Source organism: Odocoileus virginianus, chromosome 9 (genome assembly GCF_023699985.2).
Source record: "Odocoileus virginianus isolate 20LAN1187 ecotype Illinois chromosome 9, Ovbor_1.2, whole genome shotgun sequence".
Lineage (NCBI taxonomy): Eukaryota > Metazoa > Chordata > Mammalia > Artiodactyla > Cervidae > Odocoileus > Odocoileus virginianus.
This window is the reverse complement of record NC_069682.1, coordinates 19,877,426-19,898,595: the sequence shown is the minus strand read 5'-3', so window position 1 is coordinate 19,898,595 and position 21,170 is coordinate 19,877,426. Positions and strand designations below refer to the sequence as shown.

The 21,170-nt window shown below is 39.3% G+C and overlaps 1 protein-coding gene across 4 annotated transcripts in view; it reads left to right on the top strand.

Moving 5' to 3' along the window:
* The window catches only part of NEBL (nebulette), a 365,699-nt gene that overhangs the window by 305,323 nt on the left and 39,206 nt on the right, over positions 1-21,170 (top strand). The window contains exons 14-19 of one of the 4 annotated variants that reach the window (XM_070472044.1): positions 1,616-1,726; positions 8,451-8,561; positions 8,729-8,839; positions 13,486-13,590; positions 15,661-15,753; positions 18,575-18,667. The exons of 2 other annotated variants lie outside the window; for them this stretch is intronic. In XM_070472044.1, coding sequence (XP_070328145.1) covers positions 1,616-1,726; positions 8,451-8,561; positions 8,729-8,839; positions 13,486-13,590; positions 15,661-15,753; positions 18,575-18,667 — 624 coding nt within the window. The remainder of the gene's footprint in view (positions 1-1,615; positions 1,727-8,450; positions 8,562-8,728; positions 8,840-13,485; positions 13,591-15,660; positions 15,754-18,574; positions 18,668-21,170) is intronic. One more of the 4 variants, XM_070472042.1, reaches the window with a different exon arrangement.

Genomic DNA, 21,170 nt, shown 5'->3' with positions numbered 1-21,170 from the left:
TTGAATACTGTCCCTTTTCCTTCATCTGTCTCTTCTGTTATCTTCACTCTTGCTTTGCTCTTGAGAGGCTGTTTCTATGTGATGGCACCTCTTCATGACAGTCATGTGTGACGCTTTGTGACCCCATGGACTATGTAGTCTGTGGAATTCTTCAGGCCAGAATACTGGAGTGGGTAGCCTTTCCCTTCTCCAGGGGATCTTCCCAACCCAGAGATCGAACCCAGGTCCCCCACATTGCAGGTGAATTCTTTACCAGCTGAGCCACAAGAAAGCCCAAGAATACTGGAGTGGGTAGCCTACCCCTTCTGCAGTGGATCTTCCCGACCCAGGAGTTGAATCGGGGTCTCCTGCAGGCAGATATTTTACCAACTGAGCTACCAGGGAAGCCCCCTCTTCATGACAGAGTAACTCATCTCTGTTTGCTTACAATATGATTAAGGTCTAAGGATTGAGTCTTAATGAACCACCTTCTGTCTTGCGCCCAGACTCAACCCAGTCATTCTCTCTGGAGTCAGAGGAAAGTCATGTGCTGATGATCTAGTATGGTTCTCAGGGTTACCATTGTTCAGCTCACTTTCTAGTATCTTAATGGTGTTTTAAGTATAAAGTGTCCTAAATTGATATGTATTTTTTAAAGATTTATATTCATCTTTGGCTTATGTTTTTTACATAAATTAAAAGAAATATTAAAAGCATTTTAGTGGAATTGAAAATATATGTAGGAAAAATCACACTCACCCCAGAACAACCCACCCAGAGTTGATGGATTAAGAGAGATTAGAGGTAATTCCTTAAGGGAAAATTGTGGAACTTTTTGCCAGAAAAGGCAGAAACAACACTGTCCACCATGATGTCTTGGACTAACATTGTCACCACACTTATCTATAGCAGTAATTTTCTATAATTTTTTTCTGTTGTGTGTGATATATCTAGTGACATTCAGAGTTCAATTTTGTAAGTTACTTATCAGTAATACTTGGGAAATGTTTTTCAAGCTCTCAGTGGCAGAGTTCATCCAAAGAGAGTTGATGGCAAGACAGTGGCAGGAGCACCAATATATATATCCACAGGCCTTAGCATGTGGATATAGGAGTAAAAAACTGGAAAAAAGCTATCAGTTACAGAAAACCCACTCTATTCTGGGCAGTAGGCTACTTGCAGTCTCAGCGATCCTCACAGTGATCCTGCACAGAGGAACTATAATCCTCATTTTGCAGATGAGTAAACCAGAAATGTGAAGAAACAGTCCCAGTATCACTCACGTGGCCACGAGTGCTCTGACCACACAGTCTTCTTTCTAAAAAATCCACTTAATTAAACTTGCCTTCCGATCCTTCTGACCCCAAGACAGTTGTCAGTGAAGATTGTCACCTGGCAATTGCCTTTATATAGCTAAAATCTTGAGGGTGTATATACTCTTCTTCAGTGAGGATAGTGAATATAGTTCTAAGCAGTTCAGAAAATTTAGATCTAGGTGATCATGCATAGTACAAAGTAAGCTCTGTTTTCTTCTTTAAAAAAAAAAGACATGTTTAGCTATTTTTGGCATCATTGAATACAGATATGTCTTTGTTCCCTCAGTGTCTGAGTATTGCGAAATGTTGCTTTTTTATAGAAAGAATACAAGAAAGACCTGGAATCAGAAATTAAAGGGAAGGGAATGCTAGTTGGCACTGACACCCTTGGAATTCAGCATGCCAAAAGAGCTTCCGAGATAGCGAGTGAGGTGAGTATTGAGAGCGAGTGACGTAGATCTGGAGGCTCCTGCTTTGGAACTTAACAAATCATAATAACAAACTGATTAATACATGGACTTTTTCAAAGCTTTCTGTGACTAGTTTAACAGTTTGAAATGGAAACCATTCACAATCATCATGCTTACTGGAAAAATTCACAGTTTCTGCTTTGCTCATTAACTTTAAGTATGTCGAAGAAAACTTGGAGAAGGGCATTTTAATAGAACACACAGACACAAACACGGATACACTTTTAAACTTTATCCCATAATGCAAGATTCATGTTAATTTTACTCTATGATTAATATCTTCATACCATTTTTTTTTTTTGAGGATGGATCATGTGCTACTTGGCACATTTCATTTCCAGCTATGTGAGCAGAACTTGAAAATCACACATAGAGATTGTAACATGACAATGATGCTATTTTTGTTTGTTTGGTTACGTGTTCTCAATATATGCTCTGTTGACCTCAACAGTATGTCTGAAGTTTCTGTAGAATCAGCATTTTGTGTTGAAGTTCATTCATCTAAAACCATTTCTTCTTCATGTAATACATGAACGACAGGATATTGAAGTTTTGTCTTAGATGCTATGATATGATAGATATAAAATAACAAAGTTGTAGGAGTCAGATCTTACATGTATTTTTCAAATGAAATAGCCCAGAATCAGTTCTACATCTCTTGAACTCCCCCAGAAATTTTGAAAATATAGAAGGGCCACTGGAGCAGAGAGTGTTTGGGAAGAGATGATTTAAAAGAAACACGTGTAAAATGAAAGTTGGGGTGCAGCTCCCATACCTCAAGGCTGGCTGGGGTTGAGGCTCCAGTAGCACTACTCTGAGAGCTATGATGTGACATTTGCATTTCGGCAGAGCTAGCTTAGGACTGACTCCCACTCAGGGAATCTGGAGGCTGAGAAGTAGCTGAATAACTACCAGGGGAGTTACTGCTGTGCTGAGATCTGCTTCCATCCCCAGGGTTAGATACTGGCCAGGGGAATGGGATGGTGATAACTTTGCTTCAGATACAGAAACTAGGGATGGCCTAGAATTCTTGACCGAAAGAGGTTCCATTTAGAAATGATGGGAGTGGGTGGGAGGATGCATGCTGAGCAGAGACTTGAAAACCTTCTGCCCCTAATTCTACCCCTAATTCTGTCATCCTCCTGAGAGATAGCCATTGTTAGGAATTTTCTGTAGAGCCTTCCAGATCTATTTTTCTGTGTATATAGATAACTAAACATTTGTGCACAAGGAACTGAAAAAAACCTTAAATAAATACGATGTACTTTGGGCTTGCTTTTCTCACTGAATATTATGGACCCTTTTCCATGTTCAATTCAGTTCAGTTCAGATCAGTCATTAAGTCGTGTCCGACTCTTTGTGAACCCATGGACTGCAGCATGCCAGGCCTCCCTGTCCATCACCAACTCCCAGAGTTTACTCAAACTTTTGTCCGTTTAGTCGGTGATACCATCTAACCATTTCATCCTCTGTCGTCCCCTTCTCCTCAGGCCTTTAATCTTTCCCAGCATCAGGGTCTTTTCCAATGAGTCAGTTCTTTGCATCAGGTGGCCAAAGTATTGGAGTTTCAGCTTCAACATCAGCCCTTGCAAAGAATATTCAGGACTGATTTCCTTTAGGATGGACTGGCTGGATCTCCTTACAGTCCAAGGGACTCTCAAGAGTCTTCTCCAACACCACAGTTCAGAAGCATCAATTCTTCAGTGCTCAGTTTTCTTTACAGTCCAACTCTCACATCCATACATGACCACTGGAAACACCATAACTTTGACTAGATGGACCTTTGTTGGCAAAGTAATGTCTCTGCTTTTTAATATACTGTCTAGGTTGGTCATAACTTTTCTTCCAAGGAGCAAGTGTCTTTTAATTTCATGGCTGCAGTCACCATCTGCAGTGATTTTGGAGCCCCCCAAAATAAAGTCTCTCACTGTTTCCACTGTTTCCCCATCTATTTCCCATGAAGTAATGGGACCAGATACCATGACCTTAGTTTTCTGAATGTTGAGTTTTAAGACAACTTTTTCACTCTCCTCTTTCACTTTCACCAAGAAGCTCTTTAGTTCTTGTTCACTTTCTGCCATAAGGGTGGTATCATCTGCATATCTGAGGTTTTTTATATTTCTCCCGGCAATCTTGATTCTAGCTTGGGCTTTATCCAGCCCAACATTTCTCATGATGTACTCTGCATATAAGTTAAATAAGCAGGGTGACAATATACAACCTTGACGTATTCCTTTCCCCCATTTGGAACCAGTCTGTTATTCCATGTCTAGTTCTCACTGTTGCTTCTTGACCTGCATACAGATTTCTCAGGAGGCAGGTCAGGTGGTCTGATACTCCTGTCTCTTTCAGAATTTTCCACACACAGTTTGTTGTGATCCACACAGTAAAAGGCTTTGGCATAGTCAATAAAGCAGAAATAGATGTTTTTCTGGAACTCTCTTGCTTTTTCAGTGATCCAGCGGATGTTAGCAATTTGATCTCTGGTTCCTCTGCCTTTTCTAAATCCAGCTTGAGCATCTGGAAGTTCATGGTTCATATACTGTTTAAGCCTGGCTTGGAGAATTTTGAGCATTACTTCACTAGCATGTGAGATGAGTGCAATTGTGCAGTAGTTTGAGCATTCTTTGGGATTGTCTTTCTTAGGGATTGGGATGAAAACTGACCTTTTGCAGTCCTGTGGCCACTGCTGAGTTTTCCAAATTTGCTGGCATATTGAGTGCAGCACTTTCACAGCATCATCTTTCAGGATTTGAAATAGTTCACCTGGAATTCCATCACCTCCACTAGCTTTTTCCGTAGTGATACTTCCTAAGGCCCCCTTGACTTTGCATTCCCAGATGTCTGGCTCTAGGTGAGTGATCACACTGTTGTGATTATCTGGGTTGTGAAGATTTTTTTGGTATAGTTCTTCTGTGTATTCTTGCCACCTCTTCTTAATATCTTCTTTTCCATGTTACTTCATGTAATTCTACCTCATTGTTACAGAAAAATTGTGTAACATGGATATAAATATGCAACCATTTGCCTTTAATGTCCTATAGGCATTACCACATGTCAAAGGCACTTAAATATATTATAATAGGGACTTTACATAACATACTGAAAATACTCATTTTTTCCCTTGGATCTGCTTCCTTCTTTCACCCATACCTTTGCAAGTGTTATCAGTGAAATCCCAGAAGTTACTTTGATTCCTCTTGTCAGCAAGTTTTATTGACTCCACAACTATAATGATTTCCTAGGTCCATCTACCTCTCCCCACTTTTGTCCAAGCCACCATCTCTATCTCCTGGATCATTGCAGTAGCTTCCTAAACAAGATTCTGCTTCCAACGTTGACCTCATTCTCAACCCAGAAGCCAGAACAATCCTTGAAGAGTTAAGTGTTCTGATTTCTCCCACTGAAAACCCTCCAGTGGTTTCCAGTCATTGCAGTATGGGCACCGTACTCCTTGCTCTGGTGTGGGGCCATACTCCCCCTCCCGCTCATTCTCAAACCCCTGTTCCCTTCTTCCCTTGCTCATTGTATTCTAGCCTTAAAGGCTCCAGGCTGGCTGCACCTCCACAGGTTTTACCATCTCTGTATAGCTCTGTTTCTTCCTGAAAGTCCTTCCCCTTGTCTTTGCATGGCTGGCTCTTTCTTGTCCTTCCTTTATTGGATTTATTAGTACTTCCTTATGGTGGCCTCCTTGGGCTTCTGAGTAACTGACTATCTAGCAACTATCAAATCACTACTTATATTTTCTGTTATTTTTGTTATTATGAAGAGAGTGCAATATCCAGTGTTCTTTCAAGGTCCTGGATTGGACTATGGGGGCGGGATGGGGAATTTGGAGCTGGAGAAGAGTCTTCAAAACTATCCCCATGGGACTGAACTTGAAGCCAAAAGAAAGTGTACTTTCTCTGGAGAAAGTAATGTAGAAAGAACAGAAATTTTGCATTTCACACTTTTACCTAAGAATCTTCTATGACATATTCCTTTTATGACAAGTTGGAGTGTTGCATGTTTCCTTAGAATGGTAATACATTAGTTTATTCAGAGATAGACTGATTGAGATGTCTCTGTATACCTCGGGACTGTATTTAGTTGACACTTGAACAACACAGGACATTAATTCCTGTATAATTTATGGTCTGCTCGGTATATCCATGGTTTCTCCACACCCACAGGTTGAAACAACTACAGACCATGTAGTGCTGTGGTAGTTACTATTGAAAAATATAACCATACAAGTGAAGCCGCACAGTTCAAACCCATGTTTTTCAAGACTCAGACTCACTAGGAAAATGGTGCATTTTGGTTATTGAGAACCCACAGGAAAAACAGGCCTTGAAGAGTCAGCTGTACTGTGGCCCAGGCCAATTCTGGTGATGCTGTGTCTTTGTCATCCAGAGTCTCATTTGCATGTAATTATAGCTATGTTGCATTTTGCTCCAATGACAGGTTCTCAAGTCCTTTTCAACCAGACTTCAGGACTTTGCTATAGTTCAACGTTTGTTTTTTCAAGTAAAGTGAATGTGCTATATTGTTACACAGATGACCTCTCACAGTTCAACTTTCCTGGTACCAGTGGGCTTGACCATGTGATTTTCATTAACAAATCTGACTCAGGCTCTTGGAACATAGATGTCATCATGTTTTTCTTTTAAGTTTTTCTAAGTTGTAAGATATTTTATTACGCATCAATATTAGCTGATGTGACTAGAGTCCATTTAGCCTATTTATGTGCTTTTGAATGCCTTTAGATTTCAAAATTCATATTGGAAATATTAAATGACATATTTCTACCATGGAATTTTGGTGGTAATCTACGATCAATACCTCAGTTTCTACATATATTGTCTTTGAAATGAAGTGTTTTGCTTTTGAGCCTTAGCTAAAAACAGAGCTTTTTACAGGCGTAGTGATAATTTAATATTATTAGTTTGAAAGTCAAACATTTTTACTTGAATGTTTAACTTTATTATTATTTCAGTTGAAGAAAGTGAAACTGAGACTGTAAATCAGTGAAAATAGGCAGATTTATGGGTAGCAGACTTACGGGTAGATAGTAAATAGCATTTCTCTGGATTGAAATTTTTGTTTATGACTTCTCTAAATTTACAACATCACAAATAAGCAAAGCAAAATTTACTTTATAGCATGGAATTACAAATCTTGAGTATGTCAGCATAATAGGAAATAATTGTTTTTGAAGAAATTTAATAGGATATAGTCAGTAGTTGCCTTTTAATGTAATTTTCATTGAAGAATAACATACATACAGAAAAATGCTCAATTATAGGAATAAGAATAATCAGTAACTTTAAAATGTGACAGGAGTATCTTAAGACAGTTGTGTGTGTGTAATCGTGACATTTTATAGGTAACAGATAACCCAGCTCAAAAAAGCAGATAATTTTTATTGTTTTTGTAACCCACCAGTAGAGGAATTCTTGGGCATGGCTTAGTCTGGGACTTACATAGTGTGATTCTGTTTTAGTTTCTGACTCTCTCTTCTCAGGCAGGCTTTCTTCTCCCATTTGCAAGAGGCTCAGGGCAGCTCCCAGGACTGCAAACTTCTCCATTCATGTCCAGAAGGAAAGAAAAGTCTCTTGATATATTGTGTGGAAAGAGAAATGTTCCCTTCCTTAAATGTACCAATCGTGAAGGGCCAGGGGTAGGGTATAACGATTTTCTTTAGCCCATTGGGGTCCTGCACTGGGGCCAGTCTCAGCCAAGTTGGAGGGCTTAGAACAGGAAGCATTGAGTTGCCCAGTGACAAATCAAGCAGCTAATGAAGGAAAAACAGGAGTGAGATTACAGGAGGCAACCAGCAATTATTCACTACAGAATGAGATACAACAAATTTTAAAAATCAATACATATTTAATTAAATGTTTTCATAGTATAACATTTTGTCAATAGCGATGTAACACATGTATTATAAAGTTACATATATATTATTTTCCATAAGAGATGTAATTATACTTTAGTATAGTCTATTTAATATGAATTGGGGCTTCTGCCAGTAAAGATGAAAAGAATATACCAATGGCCATACCAAAGCACATGAAAGGATGCTCAGCATCATTACCATCAGTGAAATACAAAAGAAAGCTATAGAGATGTATTACTTCACACCCACTAAAAGGCTAGGATAAAAAAAACATAGATTATAACAAGTGTTAGTGAAGTTGTAGAGAAGTTGGAATCCTTCTTATGTATTGTTGCTAGGATTTTAAGACGGAATACTCACTTTGGAAAACAGTTTGGCAGATCCTCAAAAGGCTAAACAGAGTTACCATATGACCCAGCAATTTCACTTCTAGGTTATATACTCAAGAGAAATGAAAACTTATGAGATGTGACATTTTTACACTCACATTTTATTGATATTCATTGTATTATATACTAACAAATATTTTATCAATTTATTGAAATATAAAATATTTTCCTTCACCTCCCTCTGTTTTCTTTCTTAAGTCAGGTTAGTAGAAAAAAGTTGCCTGAGTCCTGTGGTCACTCCAAGTTGTGTTCTGCAACAAATTAAGTCTTTGTCATTTCCTAGAAAAAAAGAAGTGAATTTAGGTCCAGTTTATTTCTAAAAGCCATGATCTTGACATAAAAAATGACATCAAGTTTTTCAATGCAGAGTTTCAAATTATTATAAGGCCCTAATTTCAGGTTTTATTTTCTGCAGAAAGATTATAAAAGAGATCTGGAGACTGAAATTAGAGGGAAAGGCATGCAGGTGAGCACAGACACTCTTGATATCCAGAGAGCCAAGAAAGCATCTGAAATGGCCAGCCAGGTAAGAAACTAATGGGAAACAAAGTTTAAAACAAACACATCAAATTGTATACAGAAGAGATATAAATGGTGTTTCCACATGTGTGACATTGAGATTCAAACATGTAAATATCTGCATTGCTATGGAAGGCCATGCAAAGCTCTGAAGATTGTTTTCTGTTCTTTTAGAAAGAATATAAGAAAGACTTAGAAAATGAAATTAAAGGCAAAGGAATGCACATGAGCATGGATGTCCCGGATATGCTTCGAGCCAAGAGGGCATCTGAAATCTATAGCCAGGTTGGTAGAGAATGAAGATGCTCAGGATAATATATTCTAATATCCCATCACCTTCTGTTCTGTGTGTCTCTATGATTTGTGTCTTTTTGAGGGCTTTCTATTCAATTCAATGCAGTCTGTTATAAAGTAACCACTGACCAAACTTGATTATCTCAATAATGAAAGAGACAACTGCTGTAGATTCAGCTCAACAAACATTATTGAGCATCAGAGCACCCCTATTAGGTCCCCCTGTTTTGAGTCCAAAACAGAGTCTTGTTTTGATCTTTTTATTTCCATTTTTTTATTCCATTGTGAACTTGGCTCTAATGCTTATCCTGCAAAAACATACAAAGAATTTTCTTTTATCTACTTCATCATGCATATTTTAATTTAAATAAACGACTTAAACTAAGAATAGGTTAAACTGTACAAGGTATAAGGTGAAATTGAAGATTAACCAAAATTTAATGTAAGATCTAAGTTTTGTTGATAAAATTTATTTGCCAAGTATATCTGTGACAAATCTGCCAGAAAACTGGATATAAGAGAAATAATGACCACAAAAGGAAGTATATAATGGAAGAAAAAAGTTACAGATAAAATCTGATTTGGGCAAAGCTATTCATTAGTGAATAATTTATTTGCTTCAATATTTGATATAAAAAGAATGAATCCCAGTGGAAAAGTAGTATAGGGGAATGCAATGAAGAAATTGAATTTGGCTAATGGGGTTTATGTTGCAATAATTTTTAACAAAATTTGACCAAATTTGTAAAAATTCTGACTAACAAGCAAGGAATTGAAACATCCACTGGTTCAAAATGAGAGTGTCACAGAACTCAGGTTTAGGGGCTATTCATGCAAGGATTCAATATTGAGAGACAAGTGGTGAGTAAAAGGAAAGATCGCTTTACTGAGGAGGTCAGCAATCCTGGGGGAAGGTGGACTCATGTTCCAAAGAACCAACTATCCCCTGCTATCAGGGGCAGGAGTTTTTAAAGGGGAACTTTTGGGGTGTATAGGCAGAGGGGGTTGGTGATGGACAGGGAAGCCTGGCGAGCTGCAGTCCATGGGGTTGCAAAGAGTCGGACACGACTGAGCAACTGAACTGAGGCAGAGGGAGGGGGGCTGTGAGCAGAGAAGAGTCAGTTCTGACAGTCGTCTCGAAATTGATCATGTGGTCTGGTCAGTGTCATCTTGATTGTTTTAAGTGCAGTTAATCTTCAGTTCCAAGGTTGGTTTGTTCCCATTTCCTTGAGTCCATTTGTCAAAATTGTGGCAGCTTATGTCATGGCTATAGTCTGTTTCATCATGTAGTTTTAACTTCTTCCACCTGGTGGAGGTTTCAGCATTTACAAAACAGGTCAAAGGAGATGGCTGAAAATATTCTCTATAGCTCTTGAGGAAGAACTAAAGGTCCTTGACTTTGTTTAATGACTATATTTTATTTGGTCTTGTTTCATTGCTTTCCTTTGTTTCCATATTTCTAAATTCTCTGATTAAATTTATTTTCTGACTAAAGTTTTTCTATAGACAAGAGGCAGGAGTTGGGGGTAATGGGGGAGTGGAGTCTCTCCTGGGAAGTCCCCATGGGGTCCTGCTCCATTTCAAGGGTATCATGATGCCAGAATTAAGCATTTATTAAAGGATCTGCCTGCTTCTCAGTCTTCTTCAGTGACAGAGCAGTTGGGATGTCCTGAAGTGTGTTCATCTGTCCTCAGTGTCTCATGATGGCACACGAACTTGGAGAAGTTGACACTAGCTATATCAGCTAAACTAAAAATCATAAATTCTTAAAACGGGCATATTGCCATTTGATTTAGTGGAGAAAAGTTGGCAAACTCATTCATGCATTCAGCAGATACTTCTTGAGCACCCATTTACCTACAAAAGTAGACATGGATTTTTGCCTTTGGGGAACTACTGAGTAATCTAATTATCAAATAATCATGCCTATATAATATGACAAATTATATGTCCTACTAGAAAGTAAAGATAACAAGAGTAAACCCTTCCCATAGGAAGTGGTGCCTGGGTTGTTAGAATTCCTGCTTTAATTTAACAGTGTTGATTTTTTGAGTGTGATATGAGGGTACATCTGATTTTAAAGAACTTTAGTTATTTGAGATACAAGGAAATGCTTAAAAGGGTTTAATGATGCTGTGGTGCATTTCAATGTGAACAATATTCTCCTTCCCTATCAAGCAGCAGTATGCCATGCAGTTACCTTCACTGACTTTGGACCCAGAGGTTTAAATCCTTGTTCTGACACTTCGCTAGTGCCTCAGTTTTCCCCAGAGTGGATAGTAATAATACCTGCTTGTGGGGTCATCTTTCTCTGATCTTCTAGGAGGTATCTGTCATTCATCAGGTAGCCATTCTGGACTCGAACCTTGTTGCCTTGCCTTCCCTGTCATGCTGTCCAAAGGCTGGGGCTGGAAGCTTCTCCTGGGACTCGCTAGGGCCTTCATTAGCACGCTTCCTTTTTACTCCACTCCTGCAGTTGCTTTCCTGTTCCTGCACTGCTGGAAAGCCTTCCTTGCCCTGCCCTCAGGTCTTAGGCAGCGCCAAGCCTCCCAGGAGCTCCAGGATTGTATTTCACAAAGGAAAAGGCTGGAGGCTTAGGTGTGGGGCCAAGAGCTACAAAGGGCGCAGCCTCGCAGACCTGTTCTTCTGCTTTGGCCTCCAGATGCTCTGTTACCCACCCCAGCCCTAGGACCCCACAACACTGCCTGCCCTCGGCCCACCACGGCTTCCTCACACCCTTCCCTCTCCTTGTTATTGACAACCTTCCCCAAGTTTTGGAACCCAAAACCCCTGAGCCCCTGCACTCCCCCACCCCTCGCCTCTGGTGCAAGCTGAAGCTGGAATACCAGACCACACCTGACCTGCCTCCTGAGAAATCTGTATGCAGGTCAGGAAACAACAGTTAGAACTGGACATGGAACAACAGACTGGTTCCAAATCGGGAAAGGAGTACATCAAGGCTGTATATTGTCACCCTGCTTGTTTAACTTATATGCAGAGTACATCGTGAGAAATGCCGGGCTGGATGAAGCACAAGCTAGAATCAAGATTGCCAGGTGAAATATCAGTAACCTCAAATATGAAGATGACACCACCCTTATGGCAGAAAGTGAAGAAGTCAAGAGCCTCTTGGTGAAAGTGAAAGAGGAGTGTAAAAAAGTTGGCTTAAAGCTCAACATTCAGAAAACTAAGGCCATGGCATCTGGTCCCATCATTTCATGGCAGAGAGATGGGGAAACAGTGGAAACAGTGACAGACTTTATTTTTGGGGGCTCCACAGTCACTGCAGATGGTGACTGCAGCCATGAAATTAAAAGACGCTTACTCCTTGGAAGGAAAGTTATGACCAACCTAGACAGTATATTAAAAAGCAGAAACATTAGTTTGTCAACAACGATCCGTCTAGTCACTGCTATGGTTTTTCTATTATGGATGTGATAGTTGGACTATGAAGAAAGCTGAGCATTGAAGAATTGATACCTTTGAACTGTGGTGTTGGAGGAGACTCTTGAGAGTCCCTTGGACTGCAAAGAGATCAAACCAGTCCATCCTAAAGGAAATCAGTCCTGAATATTCTTTGGAAGGACTGATGTTGGAGCTGAAACTCCAATACTTTGGCCACCTGATGCGAAGAGCTGACTCACTGGAAAAGGCCCTGATGCTGGGAAAGACTGAAGGCGGGAGGAGAAGGGGACGACAGAGGATGAGATGATTGGATGGCATCACCAACTCAATAGACAGGAGTTTGAGTAAACTCTGAGAGTTGGTGATAGGGACGCCTGGCATGCTGCAGTCCATGGGGTTGCAAAGAGTTGGACACGACTGAGCGACTGAACTGAACTACTATGTAAATGCTGGCACTAGTAGAAGTTATTGCCTAGGATATATCTGAGCTCATAATAGTACATTTAGTAGCAAAAGGAAAATTGAGATTTTTATCTCTAATACAAATACTAGTACCTTTTCCTTAGTCAAGTGTATCTTTATCTGAAGTAGGAAGCAAAGTATAAATCTAGAAGCATGAAGACAAGTAAGCAAAGAGAGTTAGGTTACTGGTAGGAGTTATAAGGGCTATTTTGACCAGGAACTGGAACTTCTCATGAGAGAGTAGCTTCTAGGCTTAGGACTTCCATAAAGGCCAGGCCGTCCCAGAGTGTTTGAATAGTCTTGGGTGGGAACCATTGCCTGAGAGAAGGTGAATGTGTTTTCCTAGACTGTTTGCTTACTCTGTTTGCATATGCTGTTTATTTTTACTGTTGCATAAATACATCCTAGAGTTTGACAAGACTGAGCGACTGAGCACACACACAAACACATCAACAGCTGGTTTGAATCCTAAGCTATGTGGGCTTCCCTTGTGGCTCAGCTGGTAAAGAATCCGCCTGCAATGCGGGAGACCTAGGGTTCGATCCCTGGGTTGGGAAGATGCCCTGGAGAAGGGAAAGGCTACCCACTCCTGTGTTCTGGCCTGGAGAATTCCAGGGACTATAGGGTCACAAAGAGTCAGACACAACTGAGTGACTTTCACTTTCAGGCATAGCAGAGTTGGAAAAAAGTAGTACCACTTTCTCTTTGTCTCTGTCTCTCTTGAATCTGGCACACAGAGCTTCAGATTCACATTTACTTTATATTTTTAGAAAAAGTATAAAGATGAGGCAGAGAAGATGCTTTCTAGCTATTCTACTGTGGCGGATACTCCTGAAATTCAGAGAATTAAGACAACTCAACAAAACGTTAGTGCGGTGAGTAGCCATTGTCTCTTTCCAGTTGTCAGCTTGAAATGATGTTTTGAAAGGGGGCCTTTGTTCCTCAGTCTGATTGTTTTGCTGCCTTGCTTGAATTTTCAGTCAAATGCATATCTTTCCTTCTTTAAAATCATAAGAATACCAAATGTTCTTACAAGCTATAATTGATCATGATTATTTTAGAATTACAGATTCAAATTTCCTTTTTAGGTACAAGCAACAGCTACTTTTAACTGAATTTTAAAATATCATTCAGGAAAGAGATCTTACACACATATTTTACTTTGAAGATAAAAATAGTCATATGAAGTGATTGCCTTCCTGGTCATTGATTAATTGCATTGATAATATATCTAGGGATTTAGTAGGTTATAACCAATTCCTAAGGGCTTCCCTGGTGGCTCAGTGATAAGAACCAGCCTGCCAATTCAGGAGATGTGGGTTCAATCCATGGGTCAGGAAAATCCCCTGGAGAAGGAAATGGCAACCCACTCCAGTACTCTTGCCTGGAAAATCCCATGGACAGAGGAGCCTGGTAGGCTGCGGTCCATGGGGTCGCTAAGAGTCGGACATGACTGAACGACTTCACTTTTACTTTCACTTTCATGCATTGGAGAAGGAAATGGCAACCCACTCCAGTATTCTTGCCTGGAGAATCCCAGGGATGGGGGAGCCTGGTGGGCTGCCGTCTATGGGGTCGCACAGAGTTGGACACGACTGAAGTGACTTAGCAGCAGTAGCGGCTAAACAACAACAATCAATTCCTAAACTTTCATGTTTTTGTTCTGAGGAATAGGAATTTTATCAGCACCATTGATTAAGATAGTGGGCTTATATGTAATAACCCATGTAATAAGTGGGTTATATGAACTTGAATTCTAAAACAAAAATTGATGGTACAGCCAATATTTTAATGTAGAATTAACTTAGTGGTTAAGCAAATGTTATTAAAAATATAAATTCTATTATTTCTGAAAATTTCTGGAATATTTTCTACTTTCTAATAAATTGAAAAACTCTTAACTCTGCAAGTATGCTGTTCAGGGTACCTCTAGGGTCTTCACAGGAAGGCCTGTGCCAAGAGAAATCTTGCTGGAAGAGAGGATGAGGGAGAAGAGTTGTGTGGCCCTTGCCACCTGTGATTCCAGATTTCTAGCTTTTGCAGGGGAACATCTTATATGTCCTGCTCTCCCGACCCTCACTGGGACCTACTGGTTAACAGATGTCAGGAGAGTGAACCCAAAGTCGGTGCTCTGTGACAGCCTACAGGGATAGTGTAGGGAGGGAAGTAGGAGGGGGGTTCAAGAGGAGGGGGTCATATGTATACCTCTGGCCAACTCATGTTGCTGTGTGGCAGAAACCATCGCAATGCTGTAAAGAAATTATCCTCCAATTTAAAAATTAATTAATTAAAAAAGAGAGGGAGTAGTTCTGGCCTCAGATGACTTCCTTATAATTAGTCTGTTTTTCTGTAGGACACTTTGTTTTTTCTTTTCCTTTGTGGTTGAAAGGGGTGGGTGTTGGTAGGGATGGAGAGATGTGGGAAGGTTTAAGGAATAAGTGGAAGATAAGGAAAACAGGCTGACGTAGTGTCGATGCTGATGGTAAAGTTAATATTTTCTTTGAAGAGAACAAGACTGTCTTTGCTCTGACATGAAGAAGAGCAGTTGCTTGAAACTTCATGCTATTTTTGAATTAAACGGTAACTGCTTAGTAAGGATATTTATAATATCCTTTAATTTTTCTCAGCTGCACATGTGACATATGTTTGTATTTGAAGAAGAAAATTTCTATTCTTAGCGCAAGTAATCTGCAGCCATGTAAGGTACCAGGCATACCCTAGAACAGGTAGTAGAGGTTTACTTGGAAGACTGTGGAATACAAAACCAAAGTTCTGCATTTATTTCCATGATGGATTATTTAATTGATTAATGTAACATTGGTTCTCATAAATAGAAGCTGTATTCATGTTACTTTAAAACCTGAGAAATTTTCCTCTATAAGAATCAAATCTAGGACTTGAATTCTAATAAGCTTAGTTATTCTTTTCCTTTTCTTATAATAAAGGTATTTTATAAGAAAGAAGTAGGAGCTGGCACAGCAGTAAAAGATACTCCTGAGATTGAACGAGTGAAGAAAAATCAGCAGAACATTAGTTCAGTAAGTTCTCTATGGCATTAATTATCCTTTCCAAAAGCAAACACAAGCTAGATAAATGTTTTTAGTTCTTTACAAAACTAGCTGCCTTTTTCTTTTTTTCTTTGCTTTGTTGAAACACTGTTTCATCAAATATCAAAGACCTAACTTTCAGAAGGAAACTGTAGCCTTGTTCCCCTTGAACCTAAAGCAGTATTTCATCTTGATATATATATATCATAGTGCATAAGAGATAGATCACTTTAATAGTGCAGTAATGAAATCTAGGATTAGTTTTCATCCTTTTGAACAGAATTTTAGCTATATTACATTTTTCAGAGAAAGGATACTTTTCAATACCTCCTCACAACTTGGAGGAAAGAAATTTTATCCTGATAGAATGATTAAAGGCACTAGAACATTTATTTGGTGGCTCAAGAGAAGGTTTCAAAGGCCCCATTTACCTTCTACTTCTTTGAGCTTCCAGCATAGAAAAGCACACACCTTCATTATAATTTGTAAAATAAATTTACCAACCCCCTCCCCAGTGCCCTTTGAACTTGGGGGAAGGGTAGAGGAGGTGTTAAATGTTATGGATTAAAAACTTCTTCACTCAGTGCTTGACATTTACAATGGATCATTGCTACCCTTACCAATAGGTGTATTTGGTAATAGTTGTTATACAGTCATCCCTTGGTGTCCACAGGGAGTGGTTGAAGGACCCCCCCCCCCCCCACCGTCCCCAACACACACACATAGTCATTTACACGTACTCACACCAACATCAGCAGATGCCCACGTCCCTCACTGTTGGGCCCCCACATCCTTAGGTTCCACATTGAGGATGTGGGGAGCTTGCTATTTAGTTTCTTGCTGAGGGTTCTTTCCTTATATCTCCTTCCCTGACCTTTCTCTTGACCTTCACCCTTGGAGGCAGAGTTTCTTTAAGTTGTCCAAGTCTAACTGCCTTGATTAAATGCCTTTGTTAGGAGCTCCAATGGTTATCCTAAAATATGTGTGCACTGGCATTTGTGGAGACAGAGTAGGAAAGGTAAGGTCATGCTGTAGTAAACAGACTTACAGAAAATGAACTTACAGAAAACTGTAGAATGCACGTACACTAGAATCTCTGTACAATGAAGGAGTCTGATTTCCTGCAGAAAGCACAAGGAAGAGGAGCTGAAGGCGAGAGTGCTAACCCGCCGCGGCAGGAGTCTGTGTCAGGCAACGCTGAGTCTGGTAGAGAAGTTAGTTCAGCTGAGAAATGCAAAGTGGTTGTTTCCTTCACTTCCAAATGATAACATTTGAAATGTACCCATCATTGTACTGGGGTATAATGTTATAAATGTTCTATACTGCACAATTCTATTGCCTACAGCGAAATGACTGTGCCATTTTGATTAGTTTGGTGTTGTATGAAAAACAAAAATGTTCATCTTTAATCGTGTTTAGCATCTCACCCTAGGAAAATCACACAGTCTATCATTTCTTCTCCTGGCATCCCCCTGCCTCTTCTAGCAAACAATAAACGCATAGTTCTGTATCTCTATGAGCCTGGGCCATAAACTCCTGCTTAGTATTCAAATGGAAAGTTGCCCTTTCAAGATTAGCAGGATCTGTCAAACCAAGATAGGATTCTCTAACATTTAAAGATCTCGACATTTTCCACCTCCAGAGGATGAGCCTTTTGAGTATTAGCTTTCTCTCTTAAGAACTATTTTGGAATCTTACTCGGAGATAGTCTGTCTCAGTGTACTCTTGATTTAACTGTTTTGGATCTGGCCTAATATTGGCGGTGTTACTCATATCACAAGTGAAATGTACAGATGCTAAAACATAGATGATAGCAAAGATATTTAGGTATTGTTTCTTCATGACTCTCAGGATGAATTTAAGCCTTAATCATTTTAAACATTACCAAGTGATTTCTAAAATGTATTTTGCATAGATCTAAGTCTTTGCTAAATTTCAACAAATGCCACTGAAGTCTAGCTGATGTGTCCATATTTATATATATACATATGTGTGTGTCCTTTGTCTCAATTCCAATCTTCCATGCATTTTAGACATATTAAAATACTATGTAATATGATAACATCACTAATCATTGTATAAGTTTAAAGGGCTTGTCCTGGGCGTAACTGTGTGCTGGTTTTATCATTTATCTGGTTGATCTTCCTCTAAGTAGACTTGACAGAGGAGCTTTTGACTGTTGTGAATGCCAGGATATATGTGGACTTTACATAACATGATTGTGTGGAAGAAGACACTTCCTGACTTTCTGCTACTGGCCCTTCTGTAGTGATCAGCACTCAATGGCCTCTGCTTGTAGTATATTTTCTTCCACCTTCCTCTTTCTCTTCTTTTATTTTTTTTTCTTATTCTAGATTATTTGTGTACTCTTAGTCAGATAAGCAGTGTTTCCAAGACTTAGTACTAACTCAGTTTGACTCTTGCCTTTAAAGACATGGTGAGTACACAAATAATAAATAGAAACTGCTTTTATTATAGAAAAATAATGAATTATTGTATTAAGATAATTTCTAAAATTTTTGGTGCATCTGCCTAATGATAAAATTTATTTTTATAAGCAGTATATGCTTATTTTAGTTAAAAATAACCTCTCCAGTGATGGATAGGTGAATAGATATGGGTTTGTTTGTACTTTAAGATAAAGGAATCCTGAAAGCCCCGGATGAAATAAAAATGTGTGTTCTCATTGAAGGAAAATTAATGTTGGAATTAAAAAATAGGCTATGTAATAGTTAAAAATGAAGAATTCTTAATTATTTTTTAAAACTTATGTTGAATAAGACTCACATTTTTTTAAAAATAAATCATGCAGGTAAAATACAAAGAAGAGGTGAAACATGCAACAGCCATTTCAGATCCACCAGAACTCAAGAGAGTTAAAGAAAACCAGAAGAACATCAGCAATGTGTGATCACATTTCTTTAAGTATTGCTTTCTGTGGGCATGACACTTGCACAGTAGAACGAATTAGAATGAATACCATTGTAGGAAGGCCAGTTCCTGAAAGGTGGAGATAATTTCACACATCTTTGTGTTGGGCTAGCATTGCACCAAGCATGTGTGTTTGCTTACTATAGAATGTGGTGTTGAATGCCTACTCTGTTCTTGTTCTTGGGGACATTCAAAGATGAGTGAGATACACCTTAAGGTTAGAGGCTGTGTGTATTCTCAAGGTCTCTAGGAGAAACAGTTGTGGGGATAAATAAAGATTGTGGATTAAGTGCTCTAAAATAATTAATATTTGTTGAGTGCTTACTACCTTTTTGGGGTTCTTTACATGCAATATCTCATTTAATGTTAAATAATAACTCTGTTTTCAAAGTGCTGGGGAAATGCAGAGAAGGAAGGCTATATCAGTGAGAGAGAGGAAAACTTTTGGTGAAAGAGTAACAGTTGAGCTAGATCTTGAAGAATTAATAAAAGTTTAGGATAGGTTTCATGAGGAAGGGCCCTCCTGGCAGTGCATCCTAAATGTGTTCATGATCTGAGATCTGTTCAAAGAGGGGAAAGTTCAGTGTGATGAATCCTTGGGCTGGAAGACAGTAGGAGAAAGATGGTGGAGAGAGAAAGCATGATTCAGGCCCCGAGGAGGCTGCCAGCAGTGCCAGTGTCCCTGGTTCAGATGGCCTGCTGATGCTCAGGCCTTGACTTAATGAGTTAAATTGCTTTAATGTGTTCCTTTTTTAAAAAAGTTATTGTTTATAGGAGTAAAGTTGATTTACAATGTTGTGTTACTTTCTGCTATACAACAAAGTATATCAGTTGTACATATATCAACTCTTCTTCAGATTCTTTGCCCTTAGGTCCTTACAGAGAATTGAGTAGAGTTCCCTGTGCTATACAGTAGGTGCCTATTAGTTATCTATTTTATATATCATAGTGTGTCTATATATTTTATATATAGTAGTATGTATATGCCAATCGCAAGCTCTCAATTTATCCCTCCCCCCACCTTTGGGGCAGGGATGACCATAAGTTTGTTTCCTACATCTGTGATTCTGTTTCCCTTTTGTAAATAGGTTCATTGGTGCCATTTTTTAGATTCCACTTATAAGTGATATCATGTGATATTTGTTTTCCTCCATTTTGCTTCACTCAGCGTGACCTAGAGATGGCCGTAACATGTCCCTTTTTGTAAAAGAAGGGTTACACAGGAAGCCCAGCTCAGTGACGAGCTAGACAGGTGGGGTGAGGGTTGGGAGGGAGGCTCGGGAGGGAGGTGAGGTTACATGTAGATGATGCATACTGTTGCAGAGCTGAAACCAGCACAGCCTGTAAGCAATTATCCTCCAAAAATAAAATAAAGAGTTTACTAGTTTTCAATTTATCATGGAAACATAACACCCCCTTAAAATAACTATTTGAAAATAATGAGTTAATTTAATAAAAAAATACTAGAAGTCACAGCTCAAGTGATACCTTGCATGGCATATGGTAAGTGGTGTATACATGATTGAAGTTTGAATAACTCTGGAGTGGAGAACAATGTGGGCTCTGGACTGTTGGTTTGATCCTAGCTCCAGACCCTACTTGCTATATATCCTTCATAAGCCACCAACCTCTCCAAGCCTCATTCTCCTCATCTTTAAAACAGGGACTAGAACATTAAGTGAGATATTGCCTGTAAAGCACTCAGCATGTTTGTGAGTGAATGAATGCAATACATGAAGTGTCTCCGTATCAAATTTATGTCTTCAAACTTACATCCACTAGAAATTGGCTGCAACAATTTCTCTACATCAGTGATGCTGTTCAACAAATGTTTCTCCTCTGAACACTACCCAGAGTCATCTTTCTTTGTATCCTGCCATCAACAAAGATTACTTGGGGCCTTTCCTCGCTTTAGGCAATTATCTGACACAGGATCTGCCTAAACTCTCAGACTGCATACCATGATACAGAGAAAGAAGTCGCACTGGGAAGAGCCTGACCCTTTGTCATTTATTTTCCAGGCTTATCAGATATCTGTTCACTTGCACATGCACTGCTGAGGGCGTACATCTCAAGTCCATTTTATCTGCAGGCCTTGTGATGTCTTGCAAAAAAAGAAAAAATTCCCTCACACTAAGTTTAAGCTCCAAAAAGTCATTATGACTGTCCTTGTGAAGTTCTTCATAATGCAGTTTTAACCTCTAGTTTTCCTTTTACCTGTCAGAAATTCATTTGGTGGATATGCTATCTCCCTGTGTTGGATCCTCATTTTATTTCCTGGAATGTTGCGGAATTACTGGGAAAGCTGACCACACATGTTGGACTCTGATGCCCTATTCTGGCAGTAGGTCAGAAGTATCTCCATGATGGGACTTCCCTGGTGGTCCAGTGGCTAAGGCTCCACTTTCCCACTGCAAGGAGCCAGGGTTCCATCTCTGGTCAGAAAACTAAATTCATACTTGATGAAACTAAAGATT